The sequence below is a fragment of the Manis pentadactyla genome, chromosome 3, assembly GCF_030020395.1.
Source record: "Manis pentadactyla isolate mManPen7 chromosome 3, mManPen7.hap1, whole genome shotgun sequence".
In the NCBI taxonomy this organism is placed as follows: domain Eukaryota; kingdom Metazoa; phylum Chordata; class Mammalia; order Pholidota; family Manidae; genus Manis; species Manis pentadactyla.
The window spans coordinates 40,175,368-40,195,320 of NC_080021.1; the positions used below are offsets into that span (position 1 = coordinate 40,175,368).

Consider the following 19,953-nt stretch of genomic DNA (forward strand, 5'->3'; position numbering starts at 1 on the left):
CCCTTTGCAATTTGGCCCCAACCTAACCTTCCTAGCTTTATCTCCAGCTTCCTATTTCTTGTGTCACCCTGCATAGTCTTTCCTGCCTCCCCAAACCCTCCCCACCCACCTTGACTACACGTATTCTTTCTCTGCACATTTCCCAGTGTAATGGCTAGTGACAGTAATGAGACTGAACTGTGTCTGAGCCCAGCTCCTCTACTCATGATCTATGTGATCTTAAGCCCATTAATTAATTAATTAATTCCTCATTTTCATACAAAATTGTTATGAAATGAGATAATGTATATTAAATGCCTGGCCCAGAATTAGTGCTTTTCCTTTTCCTTCACTAACTAGGTCATCTTGTCTTCCATTCCTAAAACATGAGGGGCAATCACTCTTTAGTTAGATCAGTGGGTTATTGTCAGTGTAGAGGCTAATCTTTTGTACCACACAAACACATCATGGCTTTGACTTTGAAAAATTATTTTTACCAAGAACTTGGATGAAATGTTGTCAAGTGAACCAGTGTTTTTCCAGCTTAAGGTCACTCAGCTAGAAATGACAGGGTCCACCCAGGTCCACGTAGCTCAGAAACTTGTCCTAAACTGGAATGATTATAAAACTGGCAGCAGAGGAATAAACTGATCATTTGGATAACAGAATCTGGTCTCATATTTGTCATGGTAGTCTGAAATGGGGTTAAACAAAGCTAAAATATTTTTAGGGTGCATTCATAGAAGTATAATTAAAATCAAGGAAAATATTAGTCTAGAGCATAGAAGGCACTCAATAAATGTTTTTTGAATTGTATTGAATTGTCAGACCACATTTGAAATAGTGTGTTCCATTCTTGATGCCATATGTTAAGAATTGCTTTGCCAAACCAGACTTGAGGAAACTCAGCCAACTAATGCTCTGGAAATCACGTCAGATGAGGAAGGGTTTTAAAAAGTGTGGGTATTGAACCTGTCTGGGGAATGAGTAGAAGGGCTGGAATGGACCAGCTCTTTCCAAATATTTGAAGAGCTGATTGAGGAAGATGGGTTAACATATTCTTTGAAGCCACGGGGCAGAATGAGGGCCAGCATTTAAGAGGAAATTGATTTTCACTCACTAGAAGAAACTCTATTAAAGTTAGTTTTCTAACAATAGAATAGGGCAGGTTTGTGAAGGTGTAAACTGTGATTGGAGATATTCAGGTATAGGGGGAGTCATTTTAGAGAATATTTTATAGGGGAAATATATATTGGGTGGGATATTAGACTTTTCCAACTAAAGAAAATTTAATTCCTTCTCTGTTGATCTCAAGAGCTACATTGCAAATTTCCTGGGGCAAGGATAGGTCCCTTTCTTTTGTATCTCTCAAAGCTTCTTGAGGATGACTTTTTATTTCCACATCTTCCATGTAAGATCCTTGAAATAAATAAACCTCCTAAACTTTTCTTCTGCCTCACCTTCTCTACCCTTTCCATTCACCTCCCCACCAAAAAAAACCCCAAGAATGTAGATATATAATATGCTCCATCTAGACTGCCCTTGTAATGTTCACCATGTAATTTGTTCACTATGTAAGAATTTGTTCTCCATGTAAGAACTTGTTCGTTATGCTTCAGAAGATTGGAGACTGATGAAAATTAGGTTTGGGGTGGATTAATGATTGTGCATTGAGCATTGACCCCCCTATACAGAATTTTATTGTTAACAACCATTTGATCAATAAATATGAGAGATGCCCTCACACACACACACACAAAAAAAATATATATATATATACACACACACACACACACTTCCAATTGTAAAATAAATAAGTAACTGGGATGTAATGTATAGCATAAGGAATATAGTCAAAATATTGTAACAACTTGGTATGGTGATAGCTGGTACCTAGAATTATCATGTATATAAATGTTGAATCACTGTGTTGTACACCTGAAACTAATGTAATACTGTGTGTCAACTACCCTTCAATAAAAAATAATTATCTAAAAAAAAAATAATAATAATATGCTCCATCTAAAAGCACTCTTAAGTCCTCTAGGTTTCTGAGACTTCTGACACTTCTTCCATGTCCACAGAGACATGCCCAAGTTCCCAAAATGATTGTGGCAGAAATGGGCCTAGGAATCAGGCTTTCTGGCTCCTGCACTCTTTCCATTACACCATTACACCCTTGGGACACACTGTAAAATCCAGAAATTGATGGCTGGTAGCCTGTCTCCATGTTATTTTTTGATGAGGGGAATCCAGGACAGTTGCTGGTATTATAAATGATTATGGCACTTTCCAAATCCCAGCTTTCATAACTTTATTCTGTTTGTTCTGGTGCCAGGTTCACATTCAGATATTGTTTTCATTTGGTGTCTGGGAGGGTTTTTTTTGCTGTCAACTCTTTATGGACAAGTGTTTGCTTATTAAGTTTTCTTCTGTGCTATAGTGTGAAAACATTTTTTTTCCTTTTGGTTTTGTTTTCTGTTTTATCCTCAGTGACTGTTGTGGGACTGAGTAGATGAGCCCACATACAGATTTAGGTTGGTTCTCTGTGGGTGGTTTAGAATGTTTGTGACATTTATGGTTTGCAGAAGCTGAAGGGGTGGCCTTTTCTATACCCTCCTTGCAAGAATAGGTATGTCATATGTTTGCCAGACCATGCTTAGCTATGTGCCTTTGGAATTTTACCATAACTTCTTTTTTTGGACTGATTCTCCACACTTTTTTAAAATCTGTAAACTATTATAATTTCTTGCAGCTTTATGAAAGAGTTATATGTTAGATGGATTGTCGGGTAATGGGAGAGAGAGAGGAAGAAAGAAAGAAGACAATATAGATTTGGGGAATGAGTGGGATGAAGGGGAATGAAGGTCTTGGGTCTTCCCCTGCCAAAATTTAAATACTCAGAGATTGATTTTTCAAGGCATTGATTGACCTCTAGTTAGTACTGTTAATTCCAGTGTTATGCTTATGGGTGTTTTGATAAGACTTGTAGCTCAGACATAAAACTCAAATTACCTACTATAAGTCCTCTCACTAGCTAAGGATATTTTCTGAGCACTTCACATGGTACATTATTCCTTCCATCCTGTTGGTGAATATGTCCAGTAAATAGTTTATGGTTAAACATCTAAAATGACAATAAAACTTAGATTAAAAAGTTATTGGTAACTGACTTGTTATATTCAAGTACTCAGATGTTTTTCATTCACTGACTAGGATGTATGTTTAAAGTATAGCTTTGGAGCTCAATTAGTAGAGACAGAGTTGGAGCAGAGATGATCATGTATTAAATTAACCTACTCATTAGTTTTTAATTTAAATACTGTTCAGCTAAATAATTTGGCACCCAGTATGTTTCAGTGGTGCTGGGCTGGCATTTTAAGCACATCACTAATTATTCACAGGTTTATTTTTTCCTCCTCTTTTCAAAGAAATGTGGAACCAGCAATTTATTGTGGTAAAAATATTTTCATGCACTTGCTTTTCTGTGAAAAAATTTTTCACACATGGACAACTGGTACTACAAAGTTAGCTTTCACCACTTTCGGGTCAATTCATTTTAGAACATTTGGAAAATGATACCCTTGAAATAAAAAAATTAAGTAAGGGAAAGAGCAGTCTAACAGCTTGCAGAGGATTGGATTTGAGGCTCAAACTGAAGATTTTTCCTGTCATATGATTAAAAGCTGAGTGTTCTCTAAATCAACCTACTTAGCTCTCTGGGGGAAAGACTTCCTACATCTTTTGCATCTATCTCTCCCTGTTTAGTGTGTCTTTTATCATCACATACTACTAAACTAACTTTCAGGGGGTTGTAGATAAGCTTAGAAATGGTAAAAACAAAGGAATTGGTGTATGGGAGAGATTCTTTTGAAGCAAACAACAGAAATTTGTGTAACAAAGGCCAGAGGTCTTTCCCCTGTGTGTAGACGCAGACGGCCACCCCCTCCGTGTATATATGAGGACACGGAAGTCAGCGTGAAGCAGCATCAGAACGTGGGCAGCGATGTTTGGCTTAACCAGGGTTCTGTCTCTCTCCAGCTAAAACCTCTTCAGCGGCTCCCCAAGATTCTGAAGCAGTGATTCTCAAACTTGAGCATGTTTTGGAATCACCAGAGGGCTTGTTAATGCACAGAACACTGGCCCGATCCCCCTGAGGTTCTGATTCTGGGGCGTTTCCCAAGAGTCTGCGTCGCTGATGGGTTCCTAGGGGCTGCTGGGGCTGCTGGTCCCGGCACCACAGGCTGAGAGCCAGAGACTGGAGAGAGTAACTGGAGAGTTACCACACAGAGTACAAAATCCTTGATTAACTCATCCTCTGCCTTTCTCTCCAGGCTTATATCTATTATTCTCCCTTTGAATATTAAACCTATGCAATGTCAAACGCTGGCAAACTCTTGCAAATGTCAAGCTGCATATAAAGGTGCTCATGTGTCTTGATGCACTTGCTCTTTCTTTTGCCGAGTTCCCTTCTCTCCGTTGTGTACCTGATGAGAACGCCAGTTCATTCTTCAAAACCAACTTCATCTGTACAACTTCCTTAATTTCCTGAAGATAGTTAATGAATCCTTCTGTTCCATCACTGTACTTTGTACATATTTTTATTGTGGTTATGACGTGTTAAAGTCAAGTTGCAATATACACACATTAGTACTTAAAATGGGTTATTCGTGCTCTGTATAGGGAGCCAGGGTGATTTAAAGAGAGAGGATAATTTTGTGTGTTGTACCAATCCATAAACATACAATGCTAACCGATGAACATCCTGGGGGAGGTCATGAGATGGGAGATGAGAATTTGCCATTCCCCCAGTGGGGCTCATCCTCCTTGCCTCTCAGAGTGAGTCATTTTATCATGCTGAGGGTGACTAGTGCTAACCTTACATTTCTTGTATAACATGAGGTTTAAACACCACTTCATCTGGTCCCTAACTGAAGAATCAGTAACCCAATTCAATGCCAGAGGAAAAACTGATCATCCTCTTGAGAGATAGGACAATGTTGTACTTTGTGGGTGTTTTTAAGGATTTCAGTGGATAATTTTGACTAAGTAGGAGTTCACCTATGTCCTGACTGTAGGGTCCATTCTCCTTAGAGGACGAGCCTTTATTGTTCCCGTGTACTTGCATATCTGTCTTCCGTTAGATTAGCATACTCTGTTGTTGGATCTTTATCTCATTCCTTTCAGTTGGGGCTTCGTGGAGGGTGCTTTGGATTGGCTCACTTAGTGTAGCAATATTTTATCTACTATGATATATCTCATTTAATAAAGACTCAAATAGTTATTCAATAAATGACTGAGTTTGTGACATTCATTCTACTGTGAATTGTGTAGACCTCATTAGAGAGCAGAAGATATAGACTCCTCTTTTGGAGAAACAGTCATGGACTTTGTAACTCCCCTACTTAGGATTTTCCCATTCCACCCTATTTTTCAGAGGATCAAGATAAACCCATGCTTCTTAAAATATCATGCAGGGCCTTCCATGATCTGGTCCTGTGTACCTCATCTACCTCCCATCTTTCCTCTGTTCCTTAAACTATATTCTAGTTATATTCTAACTTCATTGGACTGCTTAAAATTACCCACATACACCAGACTGCTTCATGGTTCTGTGCCTTGACTGATAAGACCAGAGCACAGACTTTGGAAATCAAAACACCTTGGGCTTGAATCCCAGTTCCAATAACTTCATAGGATTATTACTTAACACAGCACCTGGAATGTAGAAGGTGGTCAGTACATGCTAATTTTATCATATGTGAGGTAATATGGTAAAGAAGGGATAATGTGCTATCTTTGGGACCAGATAGACTTGTTTCTATTGCCCTGGTCTAGCACTTTATAGCTCTGAGTCAAGGGCCCATCACATAAGTATCCTCAGCATCCATTTTCTGTAAAAAGCTATCTCAGGAATGTGTAAGGATTCAAAATAGTGCCTTTAAACATATGCTTGGCACTTGGTAGATGTTCAGTAAACAATAGTTCTTATCATTCCTGTCACTTTACCAACTGTACCTTAACTATTACTAAGTAAGATTGCCTACTGAGGGTCTCAGAGTGTCACAGTCCCTCTAAATTTTTTTTATGTGAACATTTTTTACTTGATTAGCAGTAAATACTTCATTTGTCCATAGAACTAACTAACTAATTTTGGAGGATCACAGCTTTGTGTTTCTCTGGCTACCAAGTATGAGGGTAGGAGAAAAAGAAAAAGAAAAGACAGGAAAACAACAAATAAAGGTCAGGCTTGTTCTTTTGTTCTGTGGATACTCAGACCAGAAGAAATACGTTCCAGATGGCCTTTCATATTATGCTGCTCCATTTCTCCCACCCCAGTTAGTATTTGATGTCCATTAAACTAACTTTAATTTGGTTCCTTTCTCCAACAAGACAAATCTGGTCTCTGATAGCAGGCTTATTTATCTGTTTAGTCTAGTGATAGCATAACTCAAAGTTAATAATAGATATTTAGGTAAGTGGCACCTGTTTGAAAGTCTCATATTTGAAAGACAGATTCATTGGACAACCAATGAAACATATTTATTTAAAAAATATCATATACAGTTTACTGCTAATTGCTACTTACCCATTGAGCTATACTTGTCACTTTTGAGGGGAAATCTTAGCCCTGAGGCACTCTGGCCTGTGGACTGACATTCATATTGAACTCTATTGTCCCTGCACTTTAAATCCTTCAAAGGGGAGATGATCAGACTTCAGATATGTGTTATTATCTGACATTAAAAATCATGTATGTATACACACACAATATATATGTTTCCAACTCCAATTTTATGTCATCCTGCCATTTGTTAAATTTTAACTATAGTAGATTTAGCAATATTTTCTTAAAAAGTAAAACTGGAAATAATTGTTGCTCTTCCTAATATACTTACTGATCCAAAGGGAAGGGTTTAATGTCTGGCTAAAAATATATATATATCTACATGAGTAGGCAGTTCACTTAAGGTATCCTAAAATAAATTAATATTCTGAAAACCTGATTCTAGATTTGTAGGGCAAAATGGGGAAAGACATAGCCAAACTACCATTTACTTGTTATGGAGATGGAGGCCCCAAACATGTTCAGTGATTTATCCAGTCACAGAGCTACTTACTGGCAAGTTGGCATTCAACTCAAGACTCCTGACTGCTGTATATTAACTGACTGACTTTAAATAAAGGTTGCAGGATTTAGCAATTATTGAGAAAAGCTCAGAAATGCTATTGTCTTTCACTCTTTTTTTTTTGTCATAGTGAGAAGAATTGTATTGAAATGGACTTAAATGAAGAACACATTGTACTTAGTTTTCTCCTGTTGGGCAAGGGAGACCTTAGCTTTCATGCCTCCTGGGGCTGAAAGAGATAACAGGAGTGTTATTTCTTCTTCCTTTATTCATTCTTCCCTAGTAATCCACTCCTTTCTAAGAAAATAATAGAGATCAGGTGTGTATTTTTCTCCAGTTCTAATGAAGCACAGAGATAAGGTGTTTATGCAAAAGTAAATTTCTGCCACAATATACCCTGACACTTATGGCATACGTACATTGGGAAGGAGCGAGCGGTTCAGTGGGTTGCCTTACTTGTAGGTTGCCTTACTTCCCAGGCTCTCAACAGGGAAGAGGGGAAGAGGTGACGATTAAGAACACAAAATTTTGTGTGTGTGTGTGTGCATTTATGTAAGAATCAAGTCTTTTTTGCAGATAGTGAGCTTCTAGTTTTTAAAAATTTTAAACATATTTCCACAATTTTTTCTTGCAGACCTTTTCAGAGGCAATTAGATTTAATGTGGATTCTGCAGTTTTTGAAGTAGTTAACAATGCTCCTCAACTCCTGGAAATGCAACTGAAAAAAATTCTACAAAAGCAGCAACCTCGAAATCCCATCTATGATGTTGTAAGAAAAGGAAAGAATGATGTTAAACCTATGCAATTGAATGTCCTCTATGAAGATGAGACCATTAGTGTCAACTACAACATCATGGTAAAGTATATTTGAGTATATCTTGCTAAATAGATAAAACATGTGGTGAGATCAGCATGATGTTCCTTGGGCTTCCCTTTCTGAAGTATAACTATATTTATTAAATTTTTTTTGGACTTACACGTAGTAGTTGTTAGTTGCTCTATCATCTTGCTCATATTGAATGTCCAATTTAGTCTAGCAGTTTGGTTGATGTTTAATTATCAGTATGAACAGGTTCATGTAATTTGCTTTGAATATTTAGAATATCAGGTTAATGTGGAGCAGTAAAAATATGTGTGTCCTTTACAGTTTAGATGCATTCTAGAAAATGTGGGTATACAATGAATTTATTTTTATTTGGGTTCTAGCTTAGTGAAAAGTTGGAAATTGAGATTTCCCACCCTCAAGTCACATTGACCTCCTTAGCCTCAAATTCTACTCCCAGCTTTTGGATTTTGTCTCCTGAGCATAAGGTTAAAAAAAAAGGGTTCTAATATTGGCTCTTCAACTTATACTAGGTTTGTGTTCTTGAACAGGTAACTTTGATGAACTTATATTCATTGTCTGTCAAAGGATGCTTCACTGCCTGCTACTTAGGTTTGTTATGTGGATCAAATGAAGATAATAATACATGTTTGACAACACTGTTCTCCATTGAATTAAAAAATCTGATAGAATTAGGCTCAAATATGTCTAACACTCAAGACTGAGCTCTTTTTCAACCTGAAAGTTCTTCAGTTCTTAACTAAATTCAAATGTATTTCTATCTTTCTTGTTTACTTCCATCAAATTAGGCACATTAGCAATAATAATAATAGCATCTATAAATGCTAAAATAGTAATAGTAACTAAGTTACAGCATTATTTTGAAGTTAAGGAAATATATTGTGAACTTCATAACACCATATAAATTGTTAAATAGAAAAATTTTTGCTCAGTATGACAGTGATATTTATTTGTTTATTCATGTCCCTCAGTGAATAGACATTTTTTATTTCATGGGAGCCTTTATAACCTATTTCTTTAGTGTTAAAAGATATTTAGGAGCTTCTTTTTTATTAAGGTATAGTTGACATACAACAATATATTAGTTACAGGTGTATAACATAATGATTTGATATTTCTATACAAGGAGATTCTTGAGTTGTGTGTTTTTACACAAGTTTCTCAAAAAGACCTATGTGACCTTATTTCATATATTTGAAGGTAGACTGTGATTCATGAAGTACACATATTGTAAACTGTAAGGTAGCAATTTAGATATCTTTTAAAAAAGAAGTATAAACAATAATAGATAAGATAAAAAGAAATAAGAAAGTATCGAAACCAAAACAGACAGAAAATAAGGATAAAATGGAACAAAGAATATATGGAACAAAGAGAAAACAAGATAGCAGATTCTAAACATACCATGTCAGTAGTTAGTAGCACATTAATATACTTAAATCATTGCATTAAATTTAAATGGCCTAACCATGCCAAGGAAATGTCAGAGTCAGATGGGATAAAAAGGAAAGATACAATTTGCTGTCTATAGGTAACCCACCTCAAATATAACACATGACACATAAATAGGTTAAAAAGTAAAAGAATGAGAAAAGATAGCCGTACAATTAATAATTTAAAGAAAGCTACAGTGACTATATTAATGTCAGACAAAATAGACTTCAGAACAAAGAATCTTGCTATGGATAAAGAAGGACATTACATAATGATAAAAGGATCAACTCCCTAAGAAAGTGTACCATAAGTATGCACCTAACAAAAGAGCTTCATAAAAATGAAACAAAAGCTGATAACACTGAAAGATGAAATAGACAAATCCACAGTAATAGTTGGAGACTTAAACATTATTTTCCCAGTAATCGATAGAGAAAGTACACAGAAGATCTGTAGGGATACAGATCTAGACAACACTAGCAACCACGTCAATCTAATTAATGTTTATAGAACACTTCTCCCCACAGCTGCAGAGTACATACTCTTTTTCAAGTACACTTGAAATATTTACCAGAATAGACCAGAATCTGGGCCATACAACAAATTTAAAATATTTGAAATCATGCAAAATATGTTCTTTGAACATAACAAAGTTAAACTATAGTTAGTAACACAGAGATATCTGGAAAATTCCCAAATATTTAATTAACTAAACAATACACTTTTAAATAGCCCATAAGTCAAAGAGTAAGTCCCCAGGGAAATAAGAAATAGGGTTGAATTGAATAAAAAAGCACAACATAACAAAATGTGTGGGATGTGGCTAAATAAGTCCTTGGAGATAAATTTATAGCATTAAATGTTTATATTAGAAAATATTAATGAATTAAAGACAGAAAAATTAGAGAAAATCCATGAAAATAAAGGTTAATTCTTTGGAAAAAACTGATGAAATTTATAAACTTTTAGGCAGAGTGATGAGGAAAATAATAAGAGAAGATATAAATTAATATCACAAGGGTGGGGACATCACTACAGGTACTACAGACATTCAAAGGAAAATAGGGAATTAAACAAATAACTTTATGTCCATAAACTCAACAACTCAAGTGAAATGGACATATTCCTTAAAAGACACAAATTACCAGTGCTCACTTAAGAGGATATAGGTAATCTGAATAGTCCTAAATTTATTAAAGAAATTGGATTCATAGTTAAAAATCTCCTGATTTCTCATAATGATTCTCTTCATAATGATGAGAAACTCAAGTTTTCTCACCAGATTACAAAGCAAGGACATCCCCTCTCCCCACTCATTTTCAACATCTTAATTACTAAGTCCTTGCTAATGTAATAAGGCAAGAAAAGGAAATATAAGTTATCCAGATTGGGAAGGAAGACATACAGCTGTGTTAGTTTACTGATGGCTTGATCATTGATATAGAAAATCTGAAGGAATTGACAAAAAAATCCATAACTAATCAGCAATTATAGCAAGATCATCGGATATAAGGTTAATATACAGTCAGTTGCTTTTCTATATACTAATAATGTACATGTGGAATTTTAAATTTAAAACCCAATACTATTTATCATAGTAATACCATTCACCATAATAGTAAACATATTACCATTAGCACACTCATAAATAAAATACTTAAGTATAAATCTAATAAAACATGTACTAGATCTATATGAGGAAAACTAGAAAACTTTGATGAATGAAATGAAAGAACCAAATAGAGATATTCTATGTTCATGGACAGGAAGACTCAATATTGTCAAGATATCACTTCTTTTCAACTTGCACTGTAGATGTAATGCAGTCCCAATCAAAATCCCAGCAAAATCAAAAACCCCAAACTGATTCTAAAGTTTCTGTGGAGAGTCAAAAGAGTTGGAGGACTGATGCTACCCAACTTCAAGTCTTACTGCCAAGCTACAATAATGAATACAGTGTGGTACTGGTGAAAGAATAGACAAATAGATCAATGGAACAGAATAGAGATCCCAGAAATAGACCCCCATAAATACAGTCAGTTGATCTTTGGAAAATGAGCCAAGGCAATCAATAGAACAAAGATAGTCACTTCAACAAATGGTGCTGGAACAACTAGATATACACAGATCTTAAACCCTTCAGAAAACTTAACAAAAAATGGATCATAGTCCTCAATGTAAAACACAGACTCTGAGACTCCTAGGTGATAACAAAGGAGAAAACCTAGATGACCTTGGATATGGCCAAAGAGATCCATGAAAGAAATCATTGATAAGTTGGACTTAATTAAAATTAAAACCTTTTGTTCTACAAAAGACAGCATCAATATAATTAGAAGACAAGCCACAGACTTGAAGAAAATATTTGCAAGAGACCCATCTGACAAAGATCTGTCATTAAAAATATAAAAAAATCTCTTCAAACTCAACAATAAGAAAACAACCAACCTGATTTTAAAAATGGGTCAAAAACCTTAACAGATACCTCACCACAGAAGTTACAGAGATGGCAAATAAGCATATAAAAAATGCTCTACATTATATGTCATCAAGGAAATGCAAATTAAACAACATTGAGATACCACCACGCACATATTAGAATGGCCAAAATCCAGAAAACTGACAACACCAAATGTTAATGAGGATGCAGAGCAACAGAAATTCATGTATATTGCTGGTGTAATACAAAATGGTACAGCCACTTTGGAAGTTTGGTGGTTTCTTAACAAAACTAAACATACTCTTACCATGTGATCCAGTAATTGTATTCCTTTGTATTTAACCAGAGGAGTTAAAAATTTATGTCCACATGAATACCTGCTGATGAATTTTATAGCAGCTTTATTAATAATTGCCAAAACTTGGAAGTAACTAAGATGTCCTCCATAGGTAAGTGGATAAATTAACTGTGTACGTCCATAAGTGGAATATTATAAAGTGGTAAAAAGAGATGAGTTTCAAGCCATGAAAAGACATGGAGGAAACTTTAATACATATTACTAAGTGAAAGAAGGCAATCTGAAAAAGGCTACATACTGTATGATTCCAACTATATGACATTATGAAGAAAGGCAAAACTATGGAGATAATAAAGAAATCTGGTTGCCAGGGGTGCAGGGAGCAGATGATGACTAAGCAGAGCACAGAGGATTTTTAGGTTAGTGAAAATATTTTGTTATGATATTATAATGATGGATATATATCATTCTACATTTGTCCAATTCTATAGAATGTACAACAGCAAAAGTGAACCCTAAGATAAACAATGGATATTAGGTGATTGTCATGTGTCAACGTAGGTTCATCCTTGGTAAAAGATGTACCATTCTGGTGAGTGATGTTGATAATGGGGGTTATACATATGTGGGGGCAGGAATATATGGGAAATCTCTACCTCCTTCTCAATTTTGTAAACCTAAAACTTCTCTAAAAAATGTCTTAAAGAAAACTATTCCCAGAAAGAAAACTCCAGGCCTAAATGACTTTACTGTTGAATTCTATCAAATATTTAGAGATTAAGTAATACTAAATTTATGAAAACTTCCCCCCACAAAAAAAAAACAAAGAAGAGGGATCAATTTCCAACTCGTTTTATGATGTCAGCATTTTTCAGATACCAATACTATATAAAGAAATTTCAAGGAAAAGAAAAACCTATGAATTATATCCCTGAGCCATAAATACAAAAATCCTCAAAAAAGTAAGCAAATTGAATCCAGCATGCAAAAAAATAGATAAACATCATCTTTTAGAGGAAAACATAGACATAAATCTTTATAACCTTGTATAGGCATTGGTTTTTAAGATAGGACACCAAAAGCACAAACAACAAAAGAAAAAAAAGATAAAATTAAAAATTTTTATGCTCCAAAGGACACACCAAGAAAGTAAAAATATAACCCACTGAATGGGAGAAAATAATTGCAAATCATATGAATATCATGAGGACTTGTATCTAGATTGTACAAAGAACTCTTACAACTCAAAATAAAGACTTGTATCTAGATTGTACAAAGAACTCTTACAACTCAAAATAAAAAGACAATAGAATTTAAAAAATGGACAAAGGATCTAAATAGACATTTCTCCAGAGAAGATGTACAAATGAGCAATATGTATATGAAAAGATAATCATAAGGGAAATGCACTCAGTGCTGGGGGGCAGGGAGGTGGAGGAGCTGGAGTGAACGGAGTAATTGCTAATGAGTATAGGTTTTTTTGGGAGAGTGATGAAAATGCTCTAAATTTGTGGTGATGGCTTATAAATATACTAAAAACTATTGGGTTATGCACTTTAAATGGGTGACTTGTATAGAAAGTATTTACATCTTGATAAAGCTGTTATTAAAAAAAAAGTGTGTATGCACACATACACAAAAATCACAATGAACTATTTCTACATACTATTACAACAAGTAAAATATTGTAAAACAAACACTGACATTACAAAATGCTAGCCAGGATGCAAAACAACTGAAACACATATTGGTGAGAATTCCATTTTTGAAAACAGTTTGGCAGTTCTAAGTTAAACATATAGCATACTACCCATCTCTCCTATTTTGAATATTACCCAAGAGAAATGAAGAGTTCTGCTCACACAGAAACCTGTATGTGAATGTCTGAGGTTGCTTTATTTACAATCACCAAAAGCTAGGAGCAATCCAACTTTCCTTTAACAAGGGAACAGATAAGTACTGCGGATAATCTATATAGTGGAGTACACTACTCAGCAAAGAAGAGGAATGAACTAGTGATCCATGGAAAGAATGTAGATCAATCTCAAATGTGTTATGTGAAATGAAAGAAGCCAGAGTCAAAAGCTATGTACTGTACTGATTCCATTTACATGACATTCTCGAAAAGGCAAAGCTGTGGAGGTGGAAAACCAATCAGTGGTTGCCAGGGCCTGGGTTAGAGGGAGTCAGTAACTACAAAATGACATGAGGAAGTTTGGGAGTGTTGAAACTATTCGATATCCTGGTTGTAGTCAAGGTTATATGACTATTTTTGTCAAAAGTTGTAGAACTGTATACTAAAAAGAATAGATTTTACTGTATGTAATGTATACCTTGATAAATCTGACTAAACAAAAAAAAGGTCCCTTGGCAGATAGCCATGCTTTCTTTGGTTGCCTCATACATCTAAATATGATTTTTATTAATTTAATTCTTTAGGCATTTTAGAGAGCTTGTGTATGGCTACTTGGAAATAGTTCTGGAAATGATGTAACTACAGCCAGTTTCCTCCAACCTTCTGGTTATCTCTTTTTGTTTCTTAACCAGCTTTTCTTTCTTTTTGTTGTTTATTTATTTTAAGGATTCAATAATTTTACCTTATTTTTGTATTTCTTATCATTGTTAAGTTATAATTTTATGGTTGACAGAATTGTTCTGTATCTTTTTGGTCTTTTATATATTTCAGTTACTTGTAAACACCTTGAGATTTTTTGGCAATTTGAAGACTTTTCTTCAATTTTGATTTAGTTCCTTTTAAACTTTTTAGTTCACTTAATTTTTAGGTCAGATAGGTGCAGAAACATTCAAAAGAGGATTAGGCAAATGATTTTGTATAAACTGACTAGTCTGACATCTTTGTTAGATTCCTCAAGGTTTATTTGATCTTTACATATAGTTTGGTGTCTTTCTGTGATACACTGAATGCACTGCTAGTGAGAACTTGAGTCCTGAGTGGTTGTCCATGTGTAGCATATGTGGAGCCATGTGTGGAGTCTTCCTAACTATATCATGCAAATGTCCTTCATCTCAATGGTAAGCAATGAGACTGCTGTTTCCAAGGTTTCTGTTCTTTCGTTACCCAGAAGGTAATCTTTGTGAAGTCAAATGGGTGTTTTTGGCTGAACAGGAGGAAACCATTGTTTGTTCAGTTTTCCAGTCCTGGGGAGCTGAATAACTTCATGACACACGTAAGCAATGCTGACCACAGGTGCTGCCTCAGGAACATGAGTTGGACAGCACTGCTCCTTGAGCCTTTGGCCCCCTCACTGGTGTCAGCAGTGGTCGGACAGACACTAATCTCACACAGCACAACTGCAGCCCCTGTAGATAATCAGTGGAAACCGCATGAATGCAGACCCGTTAGCCTCGCTGAGATGTTTACTGTATTGGTTGTTTTACTTATCAGTAGCATTTATTTAGTGTCCAAGGTTGCTCGCATTCTTTAGCATTCTGGAAAAACTGAATATAAAACAAGACAGAACATTAGTGAACAAATATTTTAGGCTGAATAGCAACTTAGTGACTCTTCCGTAATTTTATATGGCCCTCACAATCCCAAGATAAAATCTAAACTCTTTCATGTTATTTAAAAGACTATTAATAATCAGGCCCCTGCCTACTTCTGCAGCCTTCTTCAGCCTGGAGACACTGAGATTCCAGGTCTCAAATCTCACCCTGTGATCTAGTTGTACTGAGTTACCTTTGTTTCCTTCACTGATCCCCTCATCAACCTAGCGAATTGTGCTTCAGGTCAGAGTGAGCGGCATGTTCTGTGGGAAACCTTTGCTGGTTTTAGTGCCCATGTGACCTCCTATAGAAGCCTGAATTAATGGCACTTACAGCACATTATTATTGTTTTTTGAATTATCATTAAACTCCTTAAAGGCAGGGTCTTATCTTTCTTGTTAAATTTGGTATTCCCTGTGGTATCCACATATAAATCAAGTATAAAAACCAAATGAGTATTCATATTTGAACTGACTGTTTAGAGTTCATAATGCATGAGTAAAACCGAAAGTTTCTGTGATGACTGCCCTTGTACTGTTCACTATGTAACTTATTCATTATGTAAGAATTTGTTCTACATGTAAGAACTTGTTTGTTATGCCTCAGAAGATTGGAGACTGACGAAAATTAGGCTTGGGGTGGATTAATGATTGTGCATTGAGCATTGACTCCCCTATACAGAATTTTATTGTTGTTAACAACCATTTGATCAATAAATATGAGAGATGCCCTCACAAAAAAAAAAAAAATTTGGTATTCCCAGAATAGAATATATAACAAAATTTTCTTAAATTCAAAAGGCAAGGGGCCTGCAGTGACCACAGTGGCCTTACAAAGTGTTCCAGTTAGTTCTTTTTCTGTTTGTGATTATTTTTAACCAGTTTGTTAACTGCAAAGACACTGAGACTGACTTTTTTCTCACACTCCTTCAGTTTGTTTAATCTGTAAAATGGAGATAATGGTTGATGCAGGGTTGTTGAGAGAATTAAGAAGTACCAGAAGGCAAGAAGTGTCTTCAAATTTGTGACTCAGAGTTCTAGCTAGTGCTCTCTTGTGCAGGTAAAAGAGGCATAGCTCCTGGTAATAGCTAGAGGTCATTAGGGATGCATTAAGGCTTAATTGTTCTTACAGGTGATTTTCTTTTATGCTCTTTGTTCTTCACTTGTCCTCTAATAGTGTCTCAGTCGTAAACAAGGTATTCAGTGGATCAAAAAGGAAAGACTTCCAGCATTTCTGGAAAGTGATTGCTACTTAGAATACAGGTATTGTAGTCCCATCAATATATGTATTTACCTAATTTTAAGTGCCTACTTTTTTTCACCAAAAATCGTTTTTCTGTACTTTATTAATAAAATTGTATACTGTTAAACTTATTTGAATTTATACCCCATTTGTATAAGAGTAATAGAGCATTGGTAAAAATCATATAACTTTTCCAAAGATATTTCACAGAAACAATACCTAATAAATGTACTTCAGTTGTGCTTCTTAAATCATTATGTTTTAAAAATTATCTACTTGTGATAATGGTATTTAAGTCGGTGCTAAGGACAAGTTTATCTTTTATGCTCCCTGGCTTTTTGTTGTTGTTGTTTATTGACATACCATTGATATATAATCTTATATTGGTTTCAAATATACAACAGTGGTTCAGCAGTTACGCATGTTATTAAATCCTCACCCCCACTAGTGCAGTTTCTATCTGTCAACATAGGAAGATGTTACAGATTCATTAACTATATTCTCCAACCTGTACTATTGTCTCCGGGGCCAACTTATAGTATGATTGAGAATTTTTGTGCTCCTTTTATCCCCTTCACCCTCTCCCTCTCCACCCACTCACCCCCACCCCTCCCCCATATTTCACTTATTTGTAGAATATAAAAACAAAACAAAACAAAATGTTCCTGGCTTTTAAAGTTTAAGTGCTTATGCATTCTGAAATTTTACTAAAATCTGATGTTTGTTTAAAACAACCATTAAAAATCAATATAAAATAAGTTAAAACTAATTATTAATTATTAATTCTATGAATAAGCCATTAATTTTAGCAGATCCTAAGAGAATGATCCTGCAGCATCAGGAGGGGACATTATCTTGAATACATAAATAAAATTATAGTTTTTTTTTTCTGAAATCTACTATATTTGAAACTTATTTCAAGTTTGTATGATTTCTAAAATGCAGGTTAGCCAAATTGGTCTCACAGGTAAGATGGAGCGGATCAGGCATGAATATCACTCTAGGTTCAGATTTTACTCCCTGGGTCCTGAGAAAACCACCCAGTCCAGCACCTCCTGCCATTGAAGAAGACAATGTTGCAATTATGAAGAAGTTCTACGTTTCTCTTGGCGAGGTAAAAGTATAAGCCTTTCTTTCTGACTTCGCACTTCAGTGGAACTTCTCATTTTTGGGACATGAATTTCATTTGTGCCACTTGAATAGGGAACATTATTTCAAATACTTCTCTTGTGAATATATGCTGGCTCATTTGCTGTGCATTTTTTCACCTGAGATGCAATTAGAATTATTTTCTCATGTGTATGAAGGAACAGATACAAGATTGAAGAACATAATCAGTGTCACCTGGGAAGCAAGGTGACTTGAATTCTCTCCATAGTTTAATTGTTCATTATTTAGATTCAATAATTTTTGTACAAAATGATGACAAATTGGATCTTTTCCTCCCTGTTGCCAGTGTTATTCCTCAGAAGTAAAATGCATTACTGTTTGTTATGAGATAAGTTCGTCCTCAGTGACTGGAGACGTGTTGGATTGTGTGAGTACATTTGAAGAGAATCAGATATTTTGGAGAGTTGTGTTGTAGTGAAAACTGTTGTTTCATCTTTGGCCTCCAGTTATCAGATCTTCTTTCGAGGAACACATTTCCAATACACAGTTTTGTACAAAACCAGGAGTTGCAAGTATGTGGCCCATATGTTGCTGTTCCCCCAATTTCCATTCATGCCGGACATTGCTAATCAATCATGGCAATTTTCCTGCTGAGTTAGGAACTTGGCTCCAAATTCTTTTCAACACAGCCATCTAGGCAGGCACTTCAGTTGATCAAAGATATCATACAAGAGGAAGACTGTTTGCCGTCTCTGTTGAAATGGATAGACTTACCCTATCTTATGTAAATATTTTTCTCATGTGTAGCTCCTATTTAATTTTGTAGTTTGGTATTTCTATCAGTAATATTTGGCAAAAAAATGTTTTAAATTATTCCCATTACATTATTTCTACTGAAAATGCTTAGGGATGTACTGAAAGCACATTTTCTTCTCTCTTACAACTATTTTTTTTATTACAGTATCATTGATAATACATACAATCTTATGCTCAAGTTTCACAAGAGCAACATTCTGGTTACTACATTCCCCCATATTATCAAGTCCTCACCACATACCCCATTACAGTCACTGTCCATCAGCATTGTAAAATGCTATAGAGTCACTACTTGTCTTCTCTGTGCTATACTTCCTTCCCTGTGCCTCCCCTATATTATGTGTGCGCTAATAATAATACCTTTCAATCCTCTTATCCCTCCCTTCCCACTCACCCTCCCCAACCCCTTTCCCTTTCCCTTTCATAACCACTAGTCCGTTTTTGGGTTCTGTGAGTCTCCTGCTGTTTTGTTCCTTCAGTTTTGCTTTGTTGTTATACTCAACAGATGAGTGAAATCATTTGGTACTTGTCTTTCTCTGGCTTATTTCACTGAGCATAATACCCTCTAGCACCATCCATGTTGTTGCAAATGGTAGAATTTGTTTTATTCTTATGGCTCAGTAATATTCCATTGTATATATGTACCACATCTTCTTTATCCATTCATCTACTGATGGACACTTAGGTTGCTTCCATGTCTTGACTATTGTAAATAGTGCTGTGATGAACAGGGGTGCATATGTCTTTTTGGATCTGTGATCCTATTCTTTGGGTAGATTCCTTGGAGTGGAATTTCTGGGTCAAATGGTATTTCTATTTTTAGTTTTTTGAGGAACCTCCATATTGCTTTCCACAATGGTTAAATTAATTTACATTCCCACCAGCAGTGTAGGAGGGTTCCCCTTTCTCCGCATTCTCGCCAACATTTGTTGTTGTTTCTCTTTTGGATGGTGGCCATCCTTACTGGTGTGAGGTGATATCTCATTTTTAATTTGCATTTCTGTGATGATTAGCAATGTGGAACATCTTTCATGTGCCTGTTGGCCATCTGAATTTCTTCTTTGGAGAAGTGTCTGTTCGGATACTCTGCCCATTTTTTAATAGGGTTATTTGCTTTTTGGGTGTTGAGGCATGTGAGCTCTTTATGTATTTT

The 19,953-nt window shown here is 35.5% G+C and overlaps 1 protein-coding gene across 1 annotated transcript in view; it reads left to right on the forward strand.

Moving 5' to 3' along the window:
* The window catches only part of RGS22 (regulator of G protein signaling 22), a 168,083-nt gene that overhangs the window by 24,939 nt on the left and 123,191 nt on the right, over positions 1-19,953 (forward strand). Inside the window, exons 4-6 of the mRNA XM_057497863.1 lie at positions 7,744-7,965; positions 16,809-16,894; positions 17,820-17,988. Coding sequence (XP_057353846.1) covers positions 7,744-7,965; positions 16,809-16,894; positions 17,820-17,988 — 477 coding nt within the window. The remainder of the gene's footprint in view (positions 1-7,743; positions 7,966-16,808; positions 16,895-17,819; positions 17,989-19,953) is intronic.